The sequence below is a fragment of the Hypomesus transpacificus genome, chromosome 9 (assembly GCF_021917145.1).
Source record: "Hypomesus transpacificus isolate Combined female chromosome 9, fHypTra1, whole genome shotgun sequence".
Lineage (NCBI taxonomy): Eukaryota > Metazoa > Chordata > Actinopteri > Osmeriformes > Osmeridae > Hypomesus > Hypomesus transpacificus.
Window position 1 is genome coordinate 3997426 of NC_061068.1, and position 17719 is coordinate 4015144.

The 17719-nt window shown below is 44.0% G+C and overlaps 2 protein-coding genes across 3 annotated transcripts; both read left to right on the top strand.

Moving 5' to 3' along the window:
- Positions 1 to 552: 552 nt before the first annotated feature.
- On the top strand, positions 553 to 12288 carry smarcd1 (SWI/SNF related, matrix associated, actin dependent regulator of chromatin, subfamily d, member 1). 2 transcript variants are annotated; one of them, XM_047025638.1, is made up of 13 exons: positions 553 to 761; positions 3700 to 3869; positions 4243 to 4312; positions 4635 to 4757; positions 4912 to 5034; positions 5241 to 5357; positions 5691 to 5792; positions 6075 to 6236; positions 6417 to 6514; positions 6709 to 6844; positions 7811 to 7933; positions 10058 to 10159; positions 10550 to 12288. In XM_047025638.1, the coding sequence occupies exons 1-13, from the start codon at positions 576 to 578 to the stop codon at positions 10601 to 10603; spliced, it is 1566 nt and encodes a 521-aa protein (XP_046881594.1). In that variant the 5' UTR covers positions 553 to 575; the 3' UTR covers positions 10604 to 12288. The 2 variants fall into 2 exon arrangements, with proteins under 2 accessions (XP_046881594.1, XP_046881595.1); XM_047025639.1 differs by having other exon boundaries at positions 4270 to 4312.
- Positions 12289 to 13038: 750 nt separating this feature from the next.
- On the top strand, positions 13039 to 16398 carry gpd1b (glycerol-3-phosphate dehydrogenase 1b). The gene is made up of 8 exons (XM_047025162.1): positions 13039 to 13149; positions 13513 to 13690; positions 13927 to 14067; positions 14383 to 14521; positions 14756 to 14868; positions 15015 to 15251; positions 15388 to 15494; positions 15801 to 16398. Exons 1-8 carry the CDS (start codon positions 13106 to 13108, stop codon positions 15895 to 15897), a joined length of 1056 nt encoding a protein of 351 aa, XP_046881118.1. The 5' UTR covers positions 13039 to 13105; the 3' UTR covers positions 15898 to 16398.
- The last annotated feature ends 1321 nt before the right edge of the window (positions 16399 to 17719 follow it).

Here is a 17719-nt window from a genome sequence, read left to right on the forward strand (position 1 = left end):
GTTAAAAAAGGTTGAAAAAATATTTTCGGATTGTTCAAAAGGTTTATGAAATATTTTCGAAAAGACGTTTCGAAAAATATTTTCGAAAAGACGTTCAGAAAAATATTCTAATACACAAAGGGAGTTGGCGATGTCGACATGACTGAGAATGGAGACATTCCTGATCACACATGAGGAAGATAGTCAGGATGTCAAAAAAGATTCCTGGTGTGGCGAATGTGCTGCGTGTTTATGGTGTCTTTTTGTATTAATGTGTTTGTGAATATGATGTGAGGTACCAGCTAAAACCCTAATAATAATGGCTACTTTTTACTTAAGAAGCTATATGTCAGAGCCCACACTTCTTTAATTTAACTTGAGTGAAAAAGTACTTCAACTTCTTTTTAAGTCTTTTTAAACATGAGTATCTGTACTATGAGTGAAGGACTGTACTTTTGCAATCTCTGTGCTAATTACCAAGCAGTTTGAAAATACAACGCCACCAGAGGTCAGTGTTGTACAACACATCGTAGTTTATCACGTTGCCACTCTCGCGATACTTTCATTCCCCCATCCGGCGGAGACAGACAGAGGAGATGGCGGCTAGAGGTGGTTTTCAATCGGCCCCAGCTGGTGGTGGAGGCGGTGGAATGGGACCTGGACCCCCGGTATCTGGTGGTGGACCAGGTATGGGACCTGGAACTCCGTCGGGAAGGATGGGACCCTCTTCGGGCGCACAGAATCACCTTTACCGCTCCCCAATGCCTGGGCCTGGATACCCGGTGAGGCACAAATTCTCAGCGGCTTTTTAGCTGGTTAGCCGCTTACGTTAACTACTCGGTAGCTTGCAAGAACAAAGCCTTTGCTTTGTGGCGGCTAGCCGGTGGACAGGGCCACACATTTGAATACACAGAGGGGCCGTGAGCCAGTTAGATATATTTTTCCAATTCATTAATGTCGCATAGGCTGAATCAAATTACGTTTGTTTAGTTGCTCGTAATGTAGCTAGACTAGCTTAGCCATCTACTCTTAACGTTACAGCTAGAAAAAAAGGCTACCGCTAGATAGGCTGCTCAACGTAGCACAACTGAAGCCAACTAGCCAGTGAGAAATACAGACAGGAATCTAGTGCTAGCTAGTTAGCCAACCTTTTTTGGTTTGTTAGACTATCATAAAGTAGAGTAAAGTAGAACTAAGGTTTAGACTGGACCACAATTTCAAGTACTGACTTTAGTATACTAGTTAGGTAGTAATTTTAGCAAGCAGATATTTGGCTTTCAAGTTTGACAGCTGGTTTGTAGACAACTCTATCATGCACGCTGGTGCCGTCGAAGCTAGTTGGTTAACTACTTCTACCCGCCCCACAGCACACTAATAAAATTACAATTTCAATTATGCTCTTAAAAGTCCCCTTTCTAGAACAGCCTCTTATACACTACAGTCTCACTTTTGCAAGGACCCATCTGGTACTGCAAACTTGTGTACACAATAAGTAGAATTAGCAGCAGCTTTTTGCAATTTTTGACTTGTGTCTTCCGTGGTGTACGAATGAGACTTCTGCGTCTTCTCCCTCTTACACATCCTTGCTCACTAACTCTCGAAAATACATTTCTGCGAGACTGTTTTGTCTGTCTCTCGTGGCCTTGGGTTGCTTTCACACGTTCAAGCTGCCTTGGCAACATCACAAAGGAATCCACATAGGTATCTATCTAGCTATTATACTTGCTAGATAGACTGTAATTTTCCTTAAAAAAAAAAAGCCAAGGTCGTTTTCATAGAAACGTAGAGAAGAATTATTCAAAGGGAGTTTAATTCGTTTTTGGAATTCCTTTCCCTCTCTGCTGTGCAAGGCTCTATCTCTAGGTTTTCACCCCATCCCAAATGTATTGTAGTTGATTTTAGAATGATCTGGTTTATAAAAGGAATTATAAATGGAAGGTGTATCACGAAAAGCTTTGAAACAAGAGGCATCAGAAAATGTGATTGCATTGGAGACACATTGTTGTCACGTTGGTTGATTTAATACTGTTACTTATTTGAAAAAAGCAACTCTTAACTGTTTATACTATTCTATTTAAATCAACACAACACTAAATCAACAATCCTTTTGAATTGGAGTAATGCATTCAATTTAAGTTGTATCTAATCTTAAGCACGTTATTATCACGTATTTGACTATGCAGGCCTATCATTTTTTACTATGTTCTTTGTGTTTCTGGTCCCAGTGTCCTTGAACCAGGGGACAGATTTGGCCTTCAGAAGATTTGTTCAAATCACCATGGTGATGAATGAAAAGGTTTACTGTAGGAAGGAAATGCAATAAGGAGACCACACAATGAAACACTAGTTGTGAGTTTCTAGCTTTAGATGACTGCCCCTGTGAATACGGTGCGTGTCCGTGCGTGTGTCTCTCTCTGTGTGTGTGTGTGGACTGCTGCTGCCTTCAGCAGGAGGGAGAACAGCAGAGGGGCAGGCTGTGAAGTGCTGCCTTCCCTACCCCAGTAACAGGCTACAGAAAGAGAGAGCGAGCTAGGACGAAGAGGGAGGGAGCGTGAGAGAGAGAGGGAGGGAGGGGTGTGTGTGTCTGCTTTTCCCTAGTGTGAAGCTCACAGCTCTGTGTGACTGTCATCACAAGGGGATCTGTTAGTCGCCGGCTGCTCTGTTAGCACTGATGCATTCAGAGAGGCAAAGCAGACTGTTTGATTTCCTGGCACATGGCTTGGTGAGTTCTTCATGTGCATGTCCACACGTCTGGGTGGAGAAAGAGAACACACTTGAAAATTCTACTTCTGTGTTTGTGGTCAGTTTCGAACCTTGAGAGGTTTTTTTTGCCTGCCAGCTTAGTGAAAGTTGTTTTCTAGTCAGCTAAGGCAGCTTATTTGAGAATTTGTGTTGTTTCTTTGTCCAGTCTTTTTTAAATTAGGCCTAATATTAGCTTCTTTTTTTCTTTTTGTATATTCTTGCCTATTTGTTACTGTGGCCTTGCCTCTTAAGAATTTCACTGATTTCAATGACCTGTAAAATGTGCGTCTTTTTGACTTGATAAATGCTGTAGTAGGGCAGTCAGTTGTAAATGTGTTAAGCACATCTGTAAATGTAATCCCACCTAGCCTGTAGTTAGTTTAGTAGATGTAGCCTATTCTCTACACTTTTGTTTCTTAACTGTTGTCTGAATATTGTTCTTGTGACTCAGACACATTGTTATCATTGTGAATGGGGAGGGAATTTGGATGGAGTGCTCTTCAGTCAATGAAACAACCTTCGTTTAGGACATTGCCTTGGCAGCTCTTTCTCTGTCCTTGAGAAGCAGCAGTAGTAGTACTGTCAGTGGAAAAGAAGCACCATTTAGGTTTCTTTGCACAGTCCAAGTCATTACATTCACACCACTGGGGGGAAAACCCATACAAGTTTCAAATCATGTTTATTTACTTCAGTATTGCTGTCAACCCACCTACATCGTTGGAACATGTGTTGGTGAGGTCATGGCAATACCTCAGCTCCTAAAATCTCCATTAGCCTTCTAGTTTAGCTTTCAGATTGTGGTGGAGTCCAAAATTGAATTAGTCATTCTGCAACACTGCCCCAACGTAATCTCACAATTTCTGTAGTCCACCCTGTCAAGCAATACATCCGTATTGCCCGACATCTTATCAGAGCCTTTTCCATCCCGACATCCTTCTGCCCTTTCTAACATCCCTGTTTTTCTCTCCCTCCACACAGAGACCAGGGATGCCCCCATCAAGCCGCATGCCGCCCCAGGGCCCCCCCATGGGCCCCCCGGGGTACGGCTCCAGCCCCGTGTCCCGGCCTGGGATGCCCGTCATGGACCCTTCCAGGAAGAGACCTGCCCCTCAGCAGATGCAGGTCCAGCAGCAGAACCGCAACCAGCAGTAAGTTGAGTTCTCTCATAGTTGTCTGCCTGACTTGTGTTCACAACAGTGAGATTTTCTGCTGTTGAAATGAGATGGTATATCTCATCGATTGTAAATGAAAGGAAGCAAATGTATATGTAGATAATCAGTCTAAGTGATTGGTCGACTATGCTGTGTAACCCGTATGTCTAGAGGGATGAGTTGGACAAAATAGACATTTAAAGCCACGTGTTTGAGAAAGCATGGCTGGCAGTCAAGTTATAAAGACTGAGAGGTTGTCTTTTATCCTGTCATGTTAGATCAGAGGGTTACTTTGGAGAGGGGAGGGGGGAAAGATGTGTTGTGATGTTTTCGAGCAGTATTCTTTTCTTCTGTTACTGAGCCCTTTCAGTCACATTGTTTTGACGTCTCTCCGCAGCACCAAGAAGAAAAAGATGGCCGACAAAATCCTACCTCAGCGGGTGAGTCTCAATGGTCGTCAAATTAATAATATTTTATGGTGCCACGTCCACCATTTATATTCATGCTGTGTCAAATGGATGTCTCTGAACTGGGGTCTGTCTTTCTGCCTCTAAACTACCATGGGAAATACCTCATTTGATGAATGTTGGATGAAATCCCTCCAAGCATTGCAATCAATCTGAAGTCCTTATCATCAGTCATTTCATAACCAAACTGCCCAAATCAGTCCTTACCTTATTTAAAGTTTAAAAACAATGGTATCTTTGAAATCAGTACTGTTTTCCAAAGCAGGCTGTAACGTCTGTCCGTGTGTGTGTGTAGATCCGGGAACTGGTCCCAGAGTCCCAGGCCTACATGGACCTACTGGCGTTTGAGAGGAAGCTGGACCAGACCATCATGAGGAAACGTCTAGACATCCAGGAGGCCCTGAAGAGACCCATCAAGGTGAGGATCTGTTCCTGGCTGCCGTCTGGTCTTATCAGGATGGAACACCTGTTAGTCTGCCAACGCTGGCTGGCGATTATAGACACAATTAGATTATCAAGGTGATCGATCAACGGGATCTAAAATGGGGTGTAATGTGTTCTGTGTGTTCCAGCAAAAGAGAAAGCTTCGTATATTCATATCCAACACCTTCAACCCTGCCAAGCCTGATGCTGAGGATGGGGAGGGGACCGTTGCATCATGGGAGCTCCGTGTCGAAGGTCGCTTGCTTGAAGATGTAAGACTGAGCCCTTCCATTCTCCTGGCCCTCGTGGGATTCAGGTTTACAACCTATCCCTTCACGTTAGATCATTACCTTGTGATGGGAACGAGGGAAAGATGTTTCGCCATTCGAGCAGAGTTCTGCAGAGTCTCGTGCCTTAGGCACACATGCTCGTAAATGACTCTCCAGCTGGAAGTAATTAGTGCCGGTGTCTGTTGTAGACGGCTGTGTCCAAGTATGAAGCCACCAAGCAGAAGAGGAAGTTCTCCTCTTTCTTCAAGTCTCTGGTGATCGAGTTGGACAAGGACCTGTACGGACCAGACAATCATCTGGTAGAGGTAATGATGTTGACTCCTTTATAAAGTCGTTTCACACAGTTTCTTAGGCCCGGATGGAAAATCCTTCTTAGTTGAATTATCATATGACATCAACTGGGAGTCAGGTGGCTGAGCGGTTAGGGAATCGGGCTAGTAATCTGAAGGTTGCCAGTTCGATTCCCAGCCGTGCCAAGTGACATTGTGTCCTTGGGCAAGGCACTTCACCCTGCTTGCCTCGGGGGAATGTCCCTGTACTTAGTGTAAGTCGCTCTGGATAAGAGCGTTTGCTAAATGACTGAATGTAACAGTTTTGTTTGATATGTCTCATTGCTCCCCCCCCCCCCCCCCCCCCAGTGGCACAGGACTGCCACCACCCAGGAGACGGATGGTTTCCAGGTGAAGAGGCCAGGTGATGTGGGTGTGCGCTGCACTGTGCTTCTCATGCTTGACTACCAGGTATGGACATGCCACTCGTCCTCTCTCCCCTCTCAGATAAACAAAGGCAGCTGAATAATCTGGTTACCCCTGAGAGTTTTATCTTGTTGTTTTTTTGTGTCTGATATGTACATTTATTTAAAAAAAATACTTGTCTTCTGCAGTTTTAGTTGGATGAGGGGTTTGGTGTTCATAGGGACTTTAGATGTCACTGTAGTTCAGGCTCAGAGTGTTCATTTTGAGTTCAAACGACATGTTTCACTGCTACCTTTCTCTCTCTCTCTCCCCCCTCCTCTCACCTAGCCCCCTCAGTTCAAGCTGGACCCGCGCTTGGCCCGGATGTTGGGGATCCACACCCAGACCAGGCCGGTCATCATCCAGGCTCTCTGGCAGTACGTGAAGACCCACAAGCTGCAGGACCCCCACGAGAGAGAGTTCATCAACTGTGACAAGTACCTGCAGCAGGTCTGGCTTGTGAAAGTTATTCCACTAGAACTATTAGACTTGAATGGTTTAGGCCAAAGTAATGTTTGTCGATGTTTAGTTTTAATGAGAACTCATCAGAACTTATGTTTGTGGGTATAGATGAGTGACAATTGAATGCGTTTATGGTTATTTACTAGTTGTGTTTGTGTGTGCTGGAAGATCTTTGAAACCCAGCGGATGAAGTTTTCTGAGATCCCCCAGCGTCTCCACGCCCTCCTAATGCCTCCAGAACCAATCATCATCAACCATGTCATCAGGTAGGCTCCGCCTCCAGCTGGAGTTGCACATGATCGACTCATCCAGTGGTCTTCAACCCTGGTCCTCAGGGCCCACTGGCCTGCATGTTTGAGATGTTTCCCTGCTCCAACACACCTGATTCAAAGTCAGCTGAGCATGATAACGAGCCACGTGTACGAGAGAAACTGAACTGTGCTTCTGCGTATTTCTCCAGCGTCGACCCCAACGACCAGAAGAAGACTGCCTGCTACGACATCGACGTGGAGGTGGACGACACTCTGAAGACCCAGATGAACTCCTTCCTGCTCTCCACAGCCAGCCAGCAGGAGATCGCAGGGCTGGACAACAAGGTTAGCAGAACATGGGAGGTGTCACAACCAGGTTAGCAGAACATGGGAGGTGTCACAACCAGGTTAGCAGAACATGGGAGGTGTCACAACCAGGTTAGCAGAACATGGGAGGTGTCACAACAAGGTTAGCAGAACATGGGAGGTGTCACAACCAGGTTAGCAGAACATGGGAGGTGTCACAACCAGGTTAGCAGAACATAGGAGGTGTGACAACGAGGTTAGCAGAAGATGGAGGTGTGACAACCAGGTTAGCAGAACATGGGAGGTGTCACAACCAGGTTAACAGAACATGGGAGGTGTCACAACCAGGTTAGCAAAACATGGGAGGTATCACAACAAGGTTCTATGCACCAAGGCCCAACATTTTATTTGTCTGTGTTGAGGTTTTCTGGCCATCATGGAGAACAACAGAGCAGAGGCTGTTCTGCCTCTCTTTGTTGCTGGGCTACAGCATGGCTGGCCGGGGGGTGGGGGGGTGTTTGGCAGTGTCTCCACGCTCCAGGTGGTTTGGGCTCTGTGTGTTTGTCGGCAAGCCCTCTTCCTGTCTGGGGATCAAAGCTGGTTCAGAGACGTGCGCACGAACACACACAATCCACATGCACGTACGTTTGAACACAAACTATTGAAACATTCATATTAAATAAACAATTCACGTCTATCTGTGTTGCTGATATCAGGGCTCCAGTGTCTAGCTTTGTACGCCTGCTGTGTTTTCTTACCCTCATCTTAGCTGACTACTTGATTCTTTTTTATTATTGAAGAGCTGTGTTGAATGATTCACTTGACTTTGATCTAATCAGTGTAGCTAAGCTACGGCCTAAATGACTTGTGTATAAATGCTAGATCTGTTTGCACTGCTGTCTACTAAGGCGCATCCACAATGGGCTGAATAGGGTCCCTCTCATTACTGAGGTTTGATTTGATTAGGATTGCTTCTGACCTGGAGACCCCTCCCCCCCTCCACAGATCCATGAGACCATTGAGACCATCAACCAGCTGAAGACCCAGAGAGAGTTCATGCTCAGCTTCGCCAGGGACCCTCAGGGCTTCATCAACGACTGGCTGCAGTCCCAGTGCAGAGACCTCAAGGTAGGCCTGGCGCACAGTGACCTGTCCTGGCTCCCTTTCAACCCTCCGTTGGCTAACTCTGTTGATGTTGGCGAGGAAAAGGGTGTAAGAAGTTACAACAGCGACTGTTTTCCCCCTGTCAATAGAATAAAAATGAGGTGTCTTCAAAAAACAACTCCAGGTCATTTAGGAACATTTTGAACATTGTGACTCTCTGCCAGTGGTGTACACAAGGTGTGCTGTTGACAACCAGCAGGAGCCCAGAGCAGAGTTCAGCTCCACCCCCCTCCCCCCCTTACCCCCTCCCTAGCAGCCCATAGACTGGATTAGACCCTTGTCCTCCTGTCCATCGACCATCCACCCTCCCTGTCACCCCCTCTATTCACCCAGGGCTGTTTGTTCAGCTAGTTCCTAGAACAGGACCTTTACCAGCCTGTCAGCGTGTGTCCGTGTGTAGACGCAGGGCTGGAGCGAAGCCCAGGGGTCCACTGGCTGTTCCGCTGTGGAGGAAACCAACTCAGAACTAGCCTCACAGGAGAGGCTGCCTCCCCACTGTCAGTTAGAGCAAAGGCAGCCGCGTGGTCAGTGTTTGTCACATGGTATCATAATCACGGAGGGCTGGCTCGCCCAGCCTTGTCTGGCTCCAGCGGGGTGTTTTCCCATCACATTTCCAGCACACCGCTGCCTAACAAAGGGAAGAGGATGATTATCCAGCAGGTAGCACCTGAGCCACTCACTCTGGCTCTGCTCCCAGGAGCCCCGCCCACTCTGCTCTCCCCAGGAGCTGTTCAGGAGCTGTTCGGACCAATCAAATTGTCAGGGCGAGTTTTATACGATGATGGACAGATGATCAACAGTTTGAGCGCTTGGGTTGAACAAACAACCTACCACGTTGCTCTGATTGGTTGTAGGTATATCCAATTGAGCGAAGACGTTTTTTTTTTTTTTTTTTTACGAGTTTGGTTGAAACACGCCCCATACTCACAGCCCAATGGAGAGTTATCAGACTCATATTCTGACTAGAATTATGAGTATGACAACGTCAGGCTAGCTCTCCCCTGCAGCTGAGCCCTAACTACACCCCTCCACCACAGCAGTCTACTGCTCTGAGGGATGCAGTGTGGAAACCTCCTGATTCAATCACTTTGACACATGGACCTTAATGGATTTCCCCAGCCTCTCTGGGCCTAAGATCAACAGAGCGGCAAAGTGAGATTAAAGATCATTTTAACGGCCAATTAATCAGTTTTTCGACCAGAAGCTAAATATACTAAAATGGGCTCGAATGCATAACCTCCTTTCCTTTTTAAGGTCTGAATCTAATTGATCAGTCCAGTACTCACTGTTAAAATTGGATAATTACAGGGAATTAAGTGATTGAACGATGCCTGATTTAAATGTGTTATCTCCATTTGCTGTTAACTGAATCCACAAACGATAAACAGTAGGGGTGGGGGGGAAATCGATTCACATTTGGATCACCCCAAGAATCGATTTGAATCGCAAGGTACCAAAAGATTCCCACCCCTACTAAACAGACAGTAACACATTTTAAATTAATTTTCTTTTTGTGCAAAATCAGGGCACCAACCACTGATTTGTACTTTGTCCTCATATACCTAATCTGACCTGTTGTACACCTTATTATACCAGTAGAACAAGTATCCTGACCATGGTAAAAAAAATAAACTAACAGTTACCCTCTGGACTTACTCATTAGCGATCACGTGACACCCATTGAAACTAAAGAAACCTTTGGATCCATTTGCACTTAAACCAATGAGGCATCAAACCACACTAAAACAACATTTAAAATACAACATAAGGCAAACTTATACCAAGCATTGCAACTAAAACATTTCCTATATATAGCGATACAGGTTTGAATGCTATCTTAGTCTTTACAAGTTATTTACCATCAAACACGAGGGGGACCTTAATTCTATTGTTAGAAGAGGGGGCAAAATACTCCCCTGCTTTGTCGTAAATGTACATGCCATAAATTCCCCAACAGCAGAGCTTTCCCTGAGGGCGTGTCTACAGTTGAGTGTTTTACCCTGTGATACGGCCCCACACTTTCTTTCAAACTTGATGAGGAAAAAAAACAAACCCTAATCTAAATCCCGGCCTGTGTTTTCTGTCCAGACCATGACTGACGTGGTGGCCAACCCTGAGGAGGAGCGCAGGGCAGAGTTCTACTTCCAGCCCTGGGCCCAGGAGGCTGTGTGTCGCTACTTCTACTCCAAGGTAAGGGCCTCTTCTTACTTCCTTCATCCCTCCCTCCCTCCACCTCCTCCTGGAGCCAAACTGGAGGCACTGTAGGGGTCAACTGTTCTGTTGTTGGGTGTTCAAAGGCTCTGTGAGTACATGCGGGGCCTTTTTATATTTGTCTGAATAAAGGAATACCTCCACCCACAGGATGTGGTTTTCACTCCTTCATTTAAATGTTTAATGAAAGGCTGTGAAAGATTCCATGAGGGCTTTTGTGTGTCTGCAGTCCTTTGCCTGTCCTTCTGCATCTGGGTCACAACCTCCGTCGCTACCTCCCCTTTCTCCTCTCTGCAGTCTGCGTAAATCAATCACAACGTCATCTCAGGTGACTGACTTCCTGTATCTGTCCTTGTGAACGTGTCGCAGGTCCAGCAGAGACGGCAGGAGCTGGAGCAGGCTCTGGGGATCAGGAACACCTGAGAAGAACCTCAGGAACACCTGAGGAGCACCTGAGGAGCACCTGAGGAGCACCTGAGGAGCACCTGAGGAGCACCTGAGGAGCACCTGAGGAGCACCTCCGCAGACTCAGAGGAGGATTGTGTGGGACATCAACTCTCCTGATTGGACAGATATAGTTATAGACTGCTTTATTGCTAAATAGATATAGAATCTTGTTTTTAACGTGACCATTCAGCTCAGTATGTACTTTTGATGAGGTCGCCCCCCCCCCCCCCTCCCCCCCGTCCTCTCAGTTTTGTGTTGTTGAAGCCCACGCTGTCTCACTCTGAACCTGACGTGTTGCTTCACCTGCGTCTATGCCTTACCTCCTAAGCATTCCTGCTATTATGAAATATGGCGCCCCTTTACCCTCAGCCTATGTCACAGGTTCCATATAATTAATTGAATTGTATTTTCTGTAATTGCAGCATATGTGTCTTGAATCCTGAACTGAATTGATATAAATATAGCACACACTACCATTCAGTCTTCTAGGTTAGAACTGGCCTGGTCGGTATATTTGTTTGTTGATATGTTGTGATTGTCAGATACACATCGATGACATCTTCATTTTAGGTTCCTTTCTCAAAGTGTGGTGCTGAATTCTCCCTCAATGCTCAGCCACAGCAGACTGTACTGTACCTCTGAAACTGTGGCCATGCAATGTGTGTGTTCATTTAGTTGGTTTTCTCCATTGGGCAATTTCATTCAGTCTTCAACAGATATTTGTTTATGTTGATATTCTTTGTGTTAAAAAAAGAAAAAGGAAAAAAAAAAAAAAAAGAATATATTAAGACTTGTCTTGTTAGTTGGTAAAGATTATTCAGGAAGTAGTGATAGCACCTAGTCTTTATAGTCTTGTAAATACTGAGCAGAAGAAACCGCTCGGATCTGGAGGAAAGTGTGTCTGTTCTGTTTCCACGACAACAGATCCTCTGGTCTCTGTGACGCTCAGTTAGTTTTTGATATGTAACCAGATTGTTATACCCCATTCAGTGATCCCTGTTTTACACCAGAAGATTCATAATCACCTGAGACGTGCTGGTTTGGTTAAGGTCAGGAGAAGCTGAAAGCCCATATTGTGTTAGGTGAAGGTTGACTTATTCTGCTATGATCTGCTTTTGAATTATTTTTATTCGTTTATTTTTGTATTGCCGTTCTGTGCTGAAGCCACATTCACTGGAGAAAGTGTAGTGATGTGGTCACTATTAGGTGTGGCTTCTTAAAGCTTTTTTTTTATTTTTTATTGTTTGACTGTTCAGGTGGGGGTGGCTTCTGTTGTGTTCTGTATGATGACTTTACTTAGGCACAGCGTGGATTCTTTGTTTCCTAACTGCTTCCTGGCCAGAACATTTGGATTTCCTGACATGATGTTTCCTTAATAAAGAAAATGCCCAATTTCACTGACCACAAATGAAGACTAGTTAAGAGCTGAGAGAATCTTTTAATAGACAATCTCAACAATGTTTTATAATACAAGACTACAGGCATGATCTGTGTTTCAGACATTACTTTACAAAATGTTTGAGATGAAAACCAGTGTGGATAAACGAGCATTGTAAGGACTGATCTTGTAATTGAATTGTCATACTTATAATTTTTCATGGACCAAACCTATTTTTCTGTATGTTTTAATCCTATGCTATAATAAAGGAAATCTTAATTGACTTATGTTTAGTTTTTCTCATATAACAGTTTTGTATTTCTCACACGAAGCCAGAGCTGAACTCCAGGTGACTTTTTTTGTTTTTGTTTCAGACTTTCAATTGTCTCTTGGGCTTGGTATTTGCACTCGGTCTTGGCCATTGGTCTCTTCAACTGTTCTAGTTGTTATCGACCGAGTCCAGTTGCCTTTAAAAAGCTTTATTTTGGTCTGAAGTAACATTCAAAACAAACCCATTGCGCAGCTTGTTCAGAAAATGGGTATTGATTTAATTAATTCAAAATCCATCGAGATCGGTCATTGACATTTGCCACCTGTTAACCAATTGTATGCCTGCCAAAACTCCACGCCCTCTGCATCCATGCTCATGATTTACAACCAGACATACATGAGTATAGTGTTACACAACTATTATTACCAGGTTAAGAGGATTCTTTATTTTTGTCTCTGACTTGAAAGTCTCTCCTTTGGACTCGGTCTTGACTTGGACTCGACAAAGCTGCATCGACCGCAGCTCTGCTAATCGTAAACCTACTTGTTGCTCTGCACGCATGTTCAGAATATGATTCAACATCCCCATAACAGCGATATCGCATTGTCATTGTGATCACTTTTTCTGAGACTAGACAACTCCGTAATGACTCAAATGTATTGAGCGTTAGTTGGGGGTCATTTAAGCTTGGGCCATGATAACCAATAAAGTTGAAGGGGCGTGAACTGTACGGTCTTCCAGTGACAAGTATAAATGTATTAGGTCTCCATTTAATCTCCGTCTCTTGCACTGAGAGGGGTCGTTGATACACACTGGGAGTTCGCACAGTATGGCAGCACCAAAGAAAGTCTGTATAATCGGCTCTGGCAACTGGTGAGTCTTTATGAATGAATAATAGCTACAAAGAGCAACTTCTTGCGTACATGCAGGCACATGTTTCTTCGGGTCAGTCAGTGCCCATTTAGATTGATTTTACATTTAGTAGATGAGCTACAAAATGTATAGTTTCAAATGTGGTTGGGTTATTTGGAGACAGTTTAAGTGGGTTATTGAAGGACCTGTTTAATCAATATGCATGTGCATGGTTTTTGTCTTTCATATTAAATCACGGTGAACAGTCGCAGTAAGAGATTTGACACAATTCGATAGCGCTAAATCTCTCTCACACACACAGACACACACTGATTCACTCCTATGAAGCTCTTGCGTTAATTGATATACTGTATCATCTTCCAGGGGCTCTGCCATTGCCAAGATAGTGGGTTTTAATGCAGGCAAGAACCCCAAGTTTGACAAGACCGTGAGCATGTGGGTTTTTGAGGAGATGGTGAACGGGCGTAAACTCACGGAGATCATTAACACAGACCACGAAAATGTCAAGTATCTTCCAGGACACAAGCTGCCCCCCAATGTGGTAAGAGTTCACTTGTAGTAGTTGTCCAATTTCTCATATTCAAGCTAATGTAATTTTATCATCAAGTCAATAATAATTTCAGGAATGTGTCCTTTAACCTCTAGATCCTGAGAAAAACGACAGTATTTGTACTTTTGTGTGTGGTAACAATTGTATAAACAATGTACAAGAAAAAAGTCTGACAGGTAACGGATACAAACAGTAACTGCCCCCCCCCCCCCCCCCCCCCTCTACAGCTGGCTGTCCCAGAGCTGGTGGATGCAGTTAAAGGGGCTGACATCCTGCTCTTTGTAGTTCCACACCAGTTCATACAGAGAATATGTGACACCATCAAAGATCACATCAAGAAGGATGCAGTGGGAATGTCTCTCATCAAGGTAGGTGCTTCCTTCCAGGGCTACATTGAAGTTCCCTGCTTCAGTCATGATGACAGTTGGGAAAATGTTCAGGAAAGTGTTATGGATTGAATGTCGCTGTAGTACAAAACGTACACTATGAGTCAAGTATTTTCTTTTCTACTGTGTGTGTGTGCGTGTGTGTGTGGTGCATGTGTGCGTGTGTGTGTGTGTGTGTGGGTGTGCGTGTGTGTGTATGGTGTGTGTGTGTGTGGTATGTGTGTGTGTGTGTGGGTGTGCGTGTGTGTGTATGGTGTGTGTGTGTGTGGTATGTGTGTGTGTGTGTGTGGCGTACAGGGTGTGGATGAGGGTCCTGAGGGACTGAAGCTGATCTCTGAGGTCATACGAGGAAAGCTTGGCATCAGCATGACGGTGCTCATGGGAGCAAACATCGCCAATGAGGTTGCAGACGAGAAGTTCTGTGAAACCACAATCGGTATGGAGCCAGAGTCATAGAGATGTGGATCCAAACCATAGCTTGGTAGCTCTACCTGTGACTTGAAAATATGAACAACTCTTATATAGGAATCCTCCATGCTTTTTGTTAGATTATTTGTCAAATCACTAATGCACTTGTATCCATTGCTGTTTTATCAACAATGATCGGGGCCACATATTTGCTCCAAGGCTTCATGCCAGTGCTGTTACAGCTAGGTTTGTCCGCCTTTAGGATGTAAGGACAAGGTGAACGGCCCTCTCCTGAAGGAGCTGATGCAGACCATCAACTTCAGGGTGACTGTGGTGGAGGAGGCAGATGTGGTGGAGATCTGTGGAGCTCTCAAGGTTAGCCGTTCGCTGGTCCAGTCTGAAACAAAAAAGTCTGCTCACCGTAGTAGCTCCGTAATTGCAGTGACACAGTGTTGATCGATTCGTTGTGGATTTTGAGGTACACAGAATGACCTCTGCCCTCCCCTTTACCCTCCAATTAGAATATTGTGGCGGTGGGCGCGGGTTTCTGTGACGGTCTTGGTTTCGGTGACAACACCAAGGCAGCGGTGATCCGCCTGGGCCTAATGGAGATGATCGCCTTCACCCGGGTTTTCTGCACTAACGGACCCGTCTCCCCGACAACATTCCTGGAGAGTTGTGGCATCGCTGACCTCATCACAACCTGCTACGGAGGACGCAACCGCAAGGTCGGTGAGGCGTTCGCTAAAACAGGAAAGGTAAGAGAAGAAGAATCAAAGACAGATAGACCTCGCTGTCTGAGCACTACTTAATTCCTGTTTCATTACCCGCTTGTTCCTGTCTTTATCTCTTTCTCTCTACCTCTTGTCTGATTGTGTGGGCTTCCCTGTTCAGTCTATTGAGGAGCTGGAGAAGGAGATGCTGAACGGACAAAAGCTTCAGGGTCCAGCCACGGCATCTGAAGTCCACCATATTCTGAAAATCAAAAACCTAGTGGACAAGTGAGTTGAAACTCTAATCAAATCCTGTCCATTGTTAAATACTATGTCACAAAGTGCCCTCACAGATGCTAGTACCTGAGATCCAATGAAATGTTTCATAGAACTACTAAAAGAGCATATCAACTTTTTGTTGAGGGGGAAGGGGGTTGCAATGTTTTGTTAACTGTCAAAAACTAGTTTTAAGTACAGCGTTAATAGAAATCCAGAACAACAACAACCCTGAACAAATTCAATTCTGAGATTCTCAGATTCACCTCACATATTCCTTCTAACTAAAACTGCCCCATCATCTGTTCCTCCCTCCAGGTTCCCTCTGTTCAATGCTGTTTACCAGATCTGCTTCAATGAACACCCGGTGAAGGAGTTCATTACCTGTTTGCAGAACCACCCAGAGCACATGTAAGAGACTGAATGAGATTTTTCTGGGGTTGCAGGCAAACTAAGAAACCAGTCGGCGTGAAGATTCAAAGAGGAGCAGAGAAACAGGTTGGATTATTGTGCCTCATCTAGCTGTTTAAAATGAAAACACTACCTGTCTCAGTTTTTACTGAATCATTAATGTTTTTTGGTGGTGCATTTGTAATGGGCTAATGTGTTATACAGTAGTATGCATTAATGTACAACAAAAGGCAATGATAAACCAGTTGTCATATTGTTCTTAAAACCTTTAGGATGTGAATTGTCTTTAAATGAAAGAGTGCTTTAGATTCTCTTTGATTATCATAAGAATTCCTATGCTAATATTTAAGAAAGATATGGAGACTATATTTCCATATCCTGGTTTAATTTCATGATGAGATGAAAGTACCATGAATGACTTTTGACCCTAGGGTAAATATGTCTTGTAAACCATTTGTATTTACTTAGGTTTAACCAAGGACTTGAATAAATAACTTATTCAAAGCTCTTGCCTAACTATTATTCTGACGAGTTTGTTTCTAAAGAGCATGCCGTCGGACGGAACTTATTTATGATTACATTAATCACAGGTTTTATAGCAGTGATCAACTCACTGCTTTCTAATCACATCAGTGATGCCACTGTACACAGCCTTGCCGAGGATCTCTCCACACATGCACGCTCTCTTGAGCTTTCAAGTAACGTGATCTCCACTGTTGCACTTTGACATTTTACCTAAATATAAAGTGCTTTACAAATAACATTATTATTTATTATTATTCATGTCCGTGTGGCTAGCCTGCCACCCTAAACTCTTCACCTTTACCATTTTCTAGAGTGTACTTTAACCTTGCTCTGTGTGCAGGTCCGGTCTGGCCCTTCAGTTCCACGACAGTGGACTGAGATGGAATGCTTTTTTTTGGTCATTATTTATGGCATGCATTGGACCTTGCAGGGAAGGAGGACTATGTTATGTTCTACTCTTCTCTGCAATTACAGAGTTGTCTTCTATTAGGTATATCTGTAAAGCATTTTTTGGGAAAAATGGATCGACTATGATATTTTTTATTATGGTTGCGATCAACCTCTGCCAACTCAGTATATTAATGCATGTAGTTTATCATGCATGTTATTGGATGAAATCCTTCCAAAACTATGTATTTGTAGAATTTGTTCTCTACAATTTATAATTTGATTCCACAGCTGAAATCCTTTGCATAGTTATGAGTCAAATGTCCTATGGGATTTCTAATAATAACCCCTTCTATCGGGCAAAGGTGGAACTATAATTAGTGAGAGTGTAAAAAAGGGTTTGGATAGACTAACCAAGACCATCCAAACAGCAGCTGCCTTATTAAAAGTACGATCAGTGTCCTACAGAAGGCCTATACCCCAAATAACAAAAATATCCTGACTGAAAATCACATATTATGATTAGATTCCGACTTTTGTTTATGTAAATTTCAATGGAGATACTCATAACTTCAGAATTATAGATGTGGGCCTATGTATGCGCTACAATGAAATGTGCGCGTAAAATATGTTAAGTAATAACGTTTAAAAAATACAGAAATTCCCTGATGTGGTTGTAATGCCAGTTATGGCCACAAGAGGACGCAACCATCTTGTTCTAAAAAAGTTAACGGTTCTTTGTGTTAGTTCTTTGTGATAGCTATTTTCCTTTTATATGCCTGTATGTAATTGTATTCCATGGAAAACAAATAAAGTGGTTGTTGACGTTGTGGTGACGATCTATGGGGATCGCAGGATGTTAGGGAATATTATGTCTGCTTTCATCACTTTGCTTGAGGTGGTTGGAGGTGGGG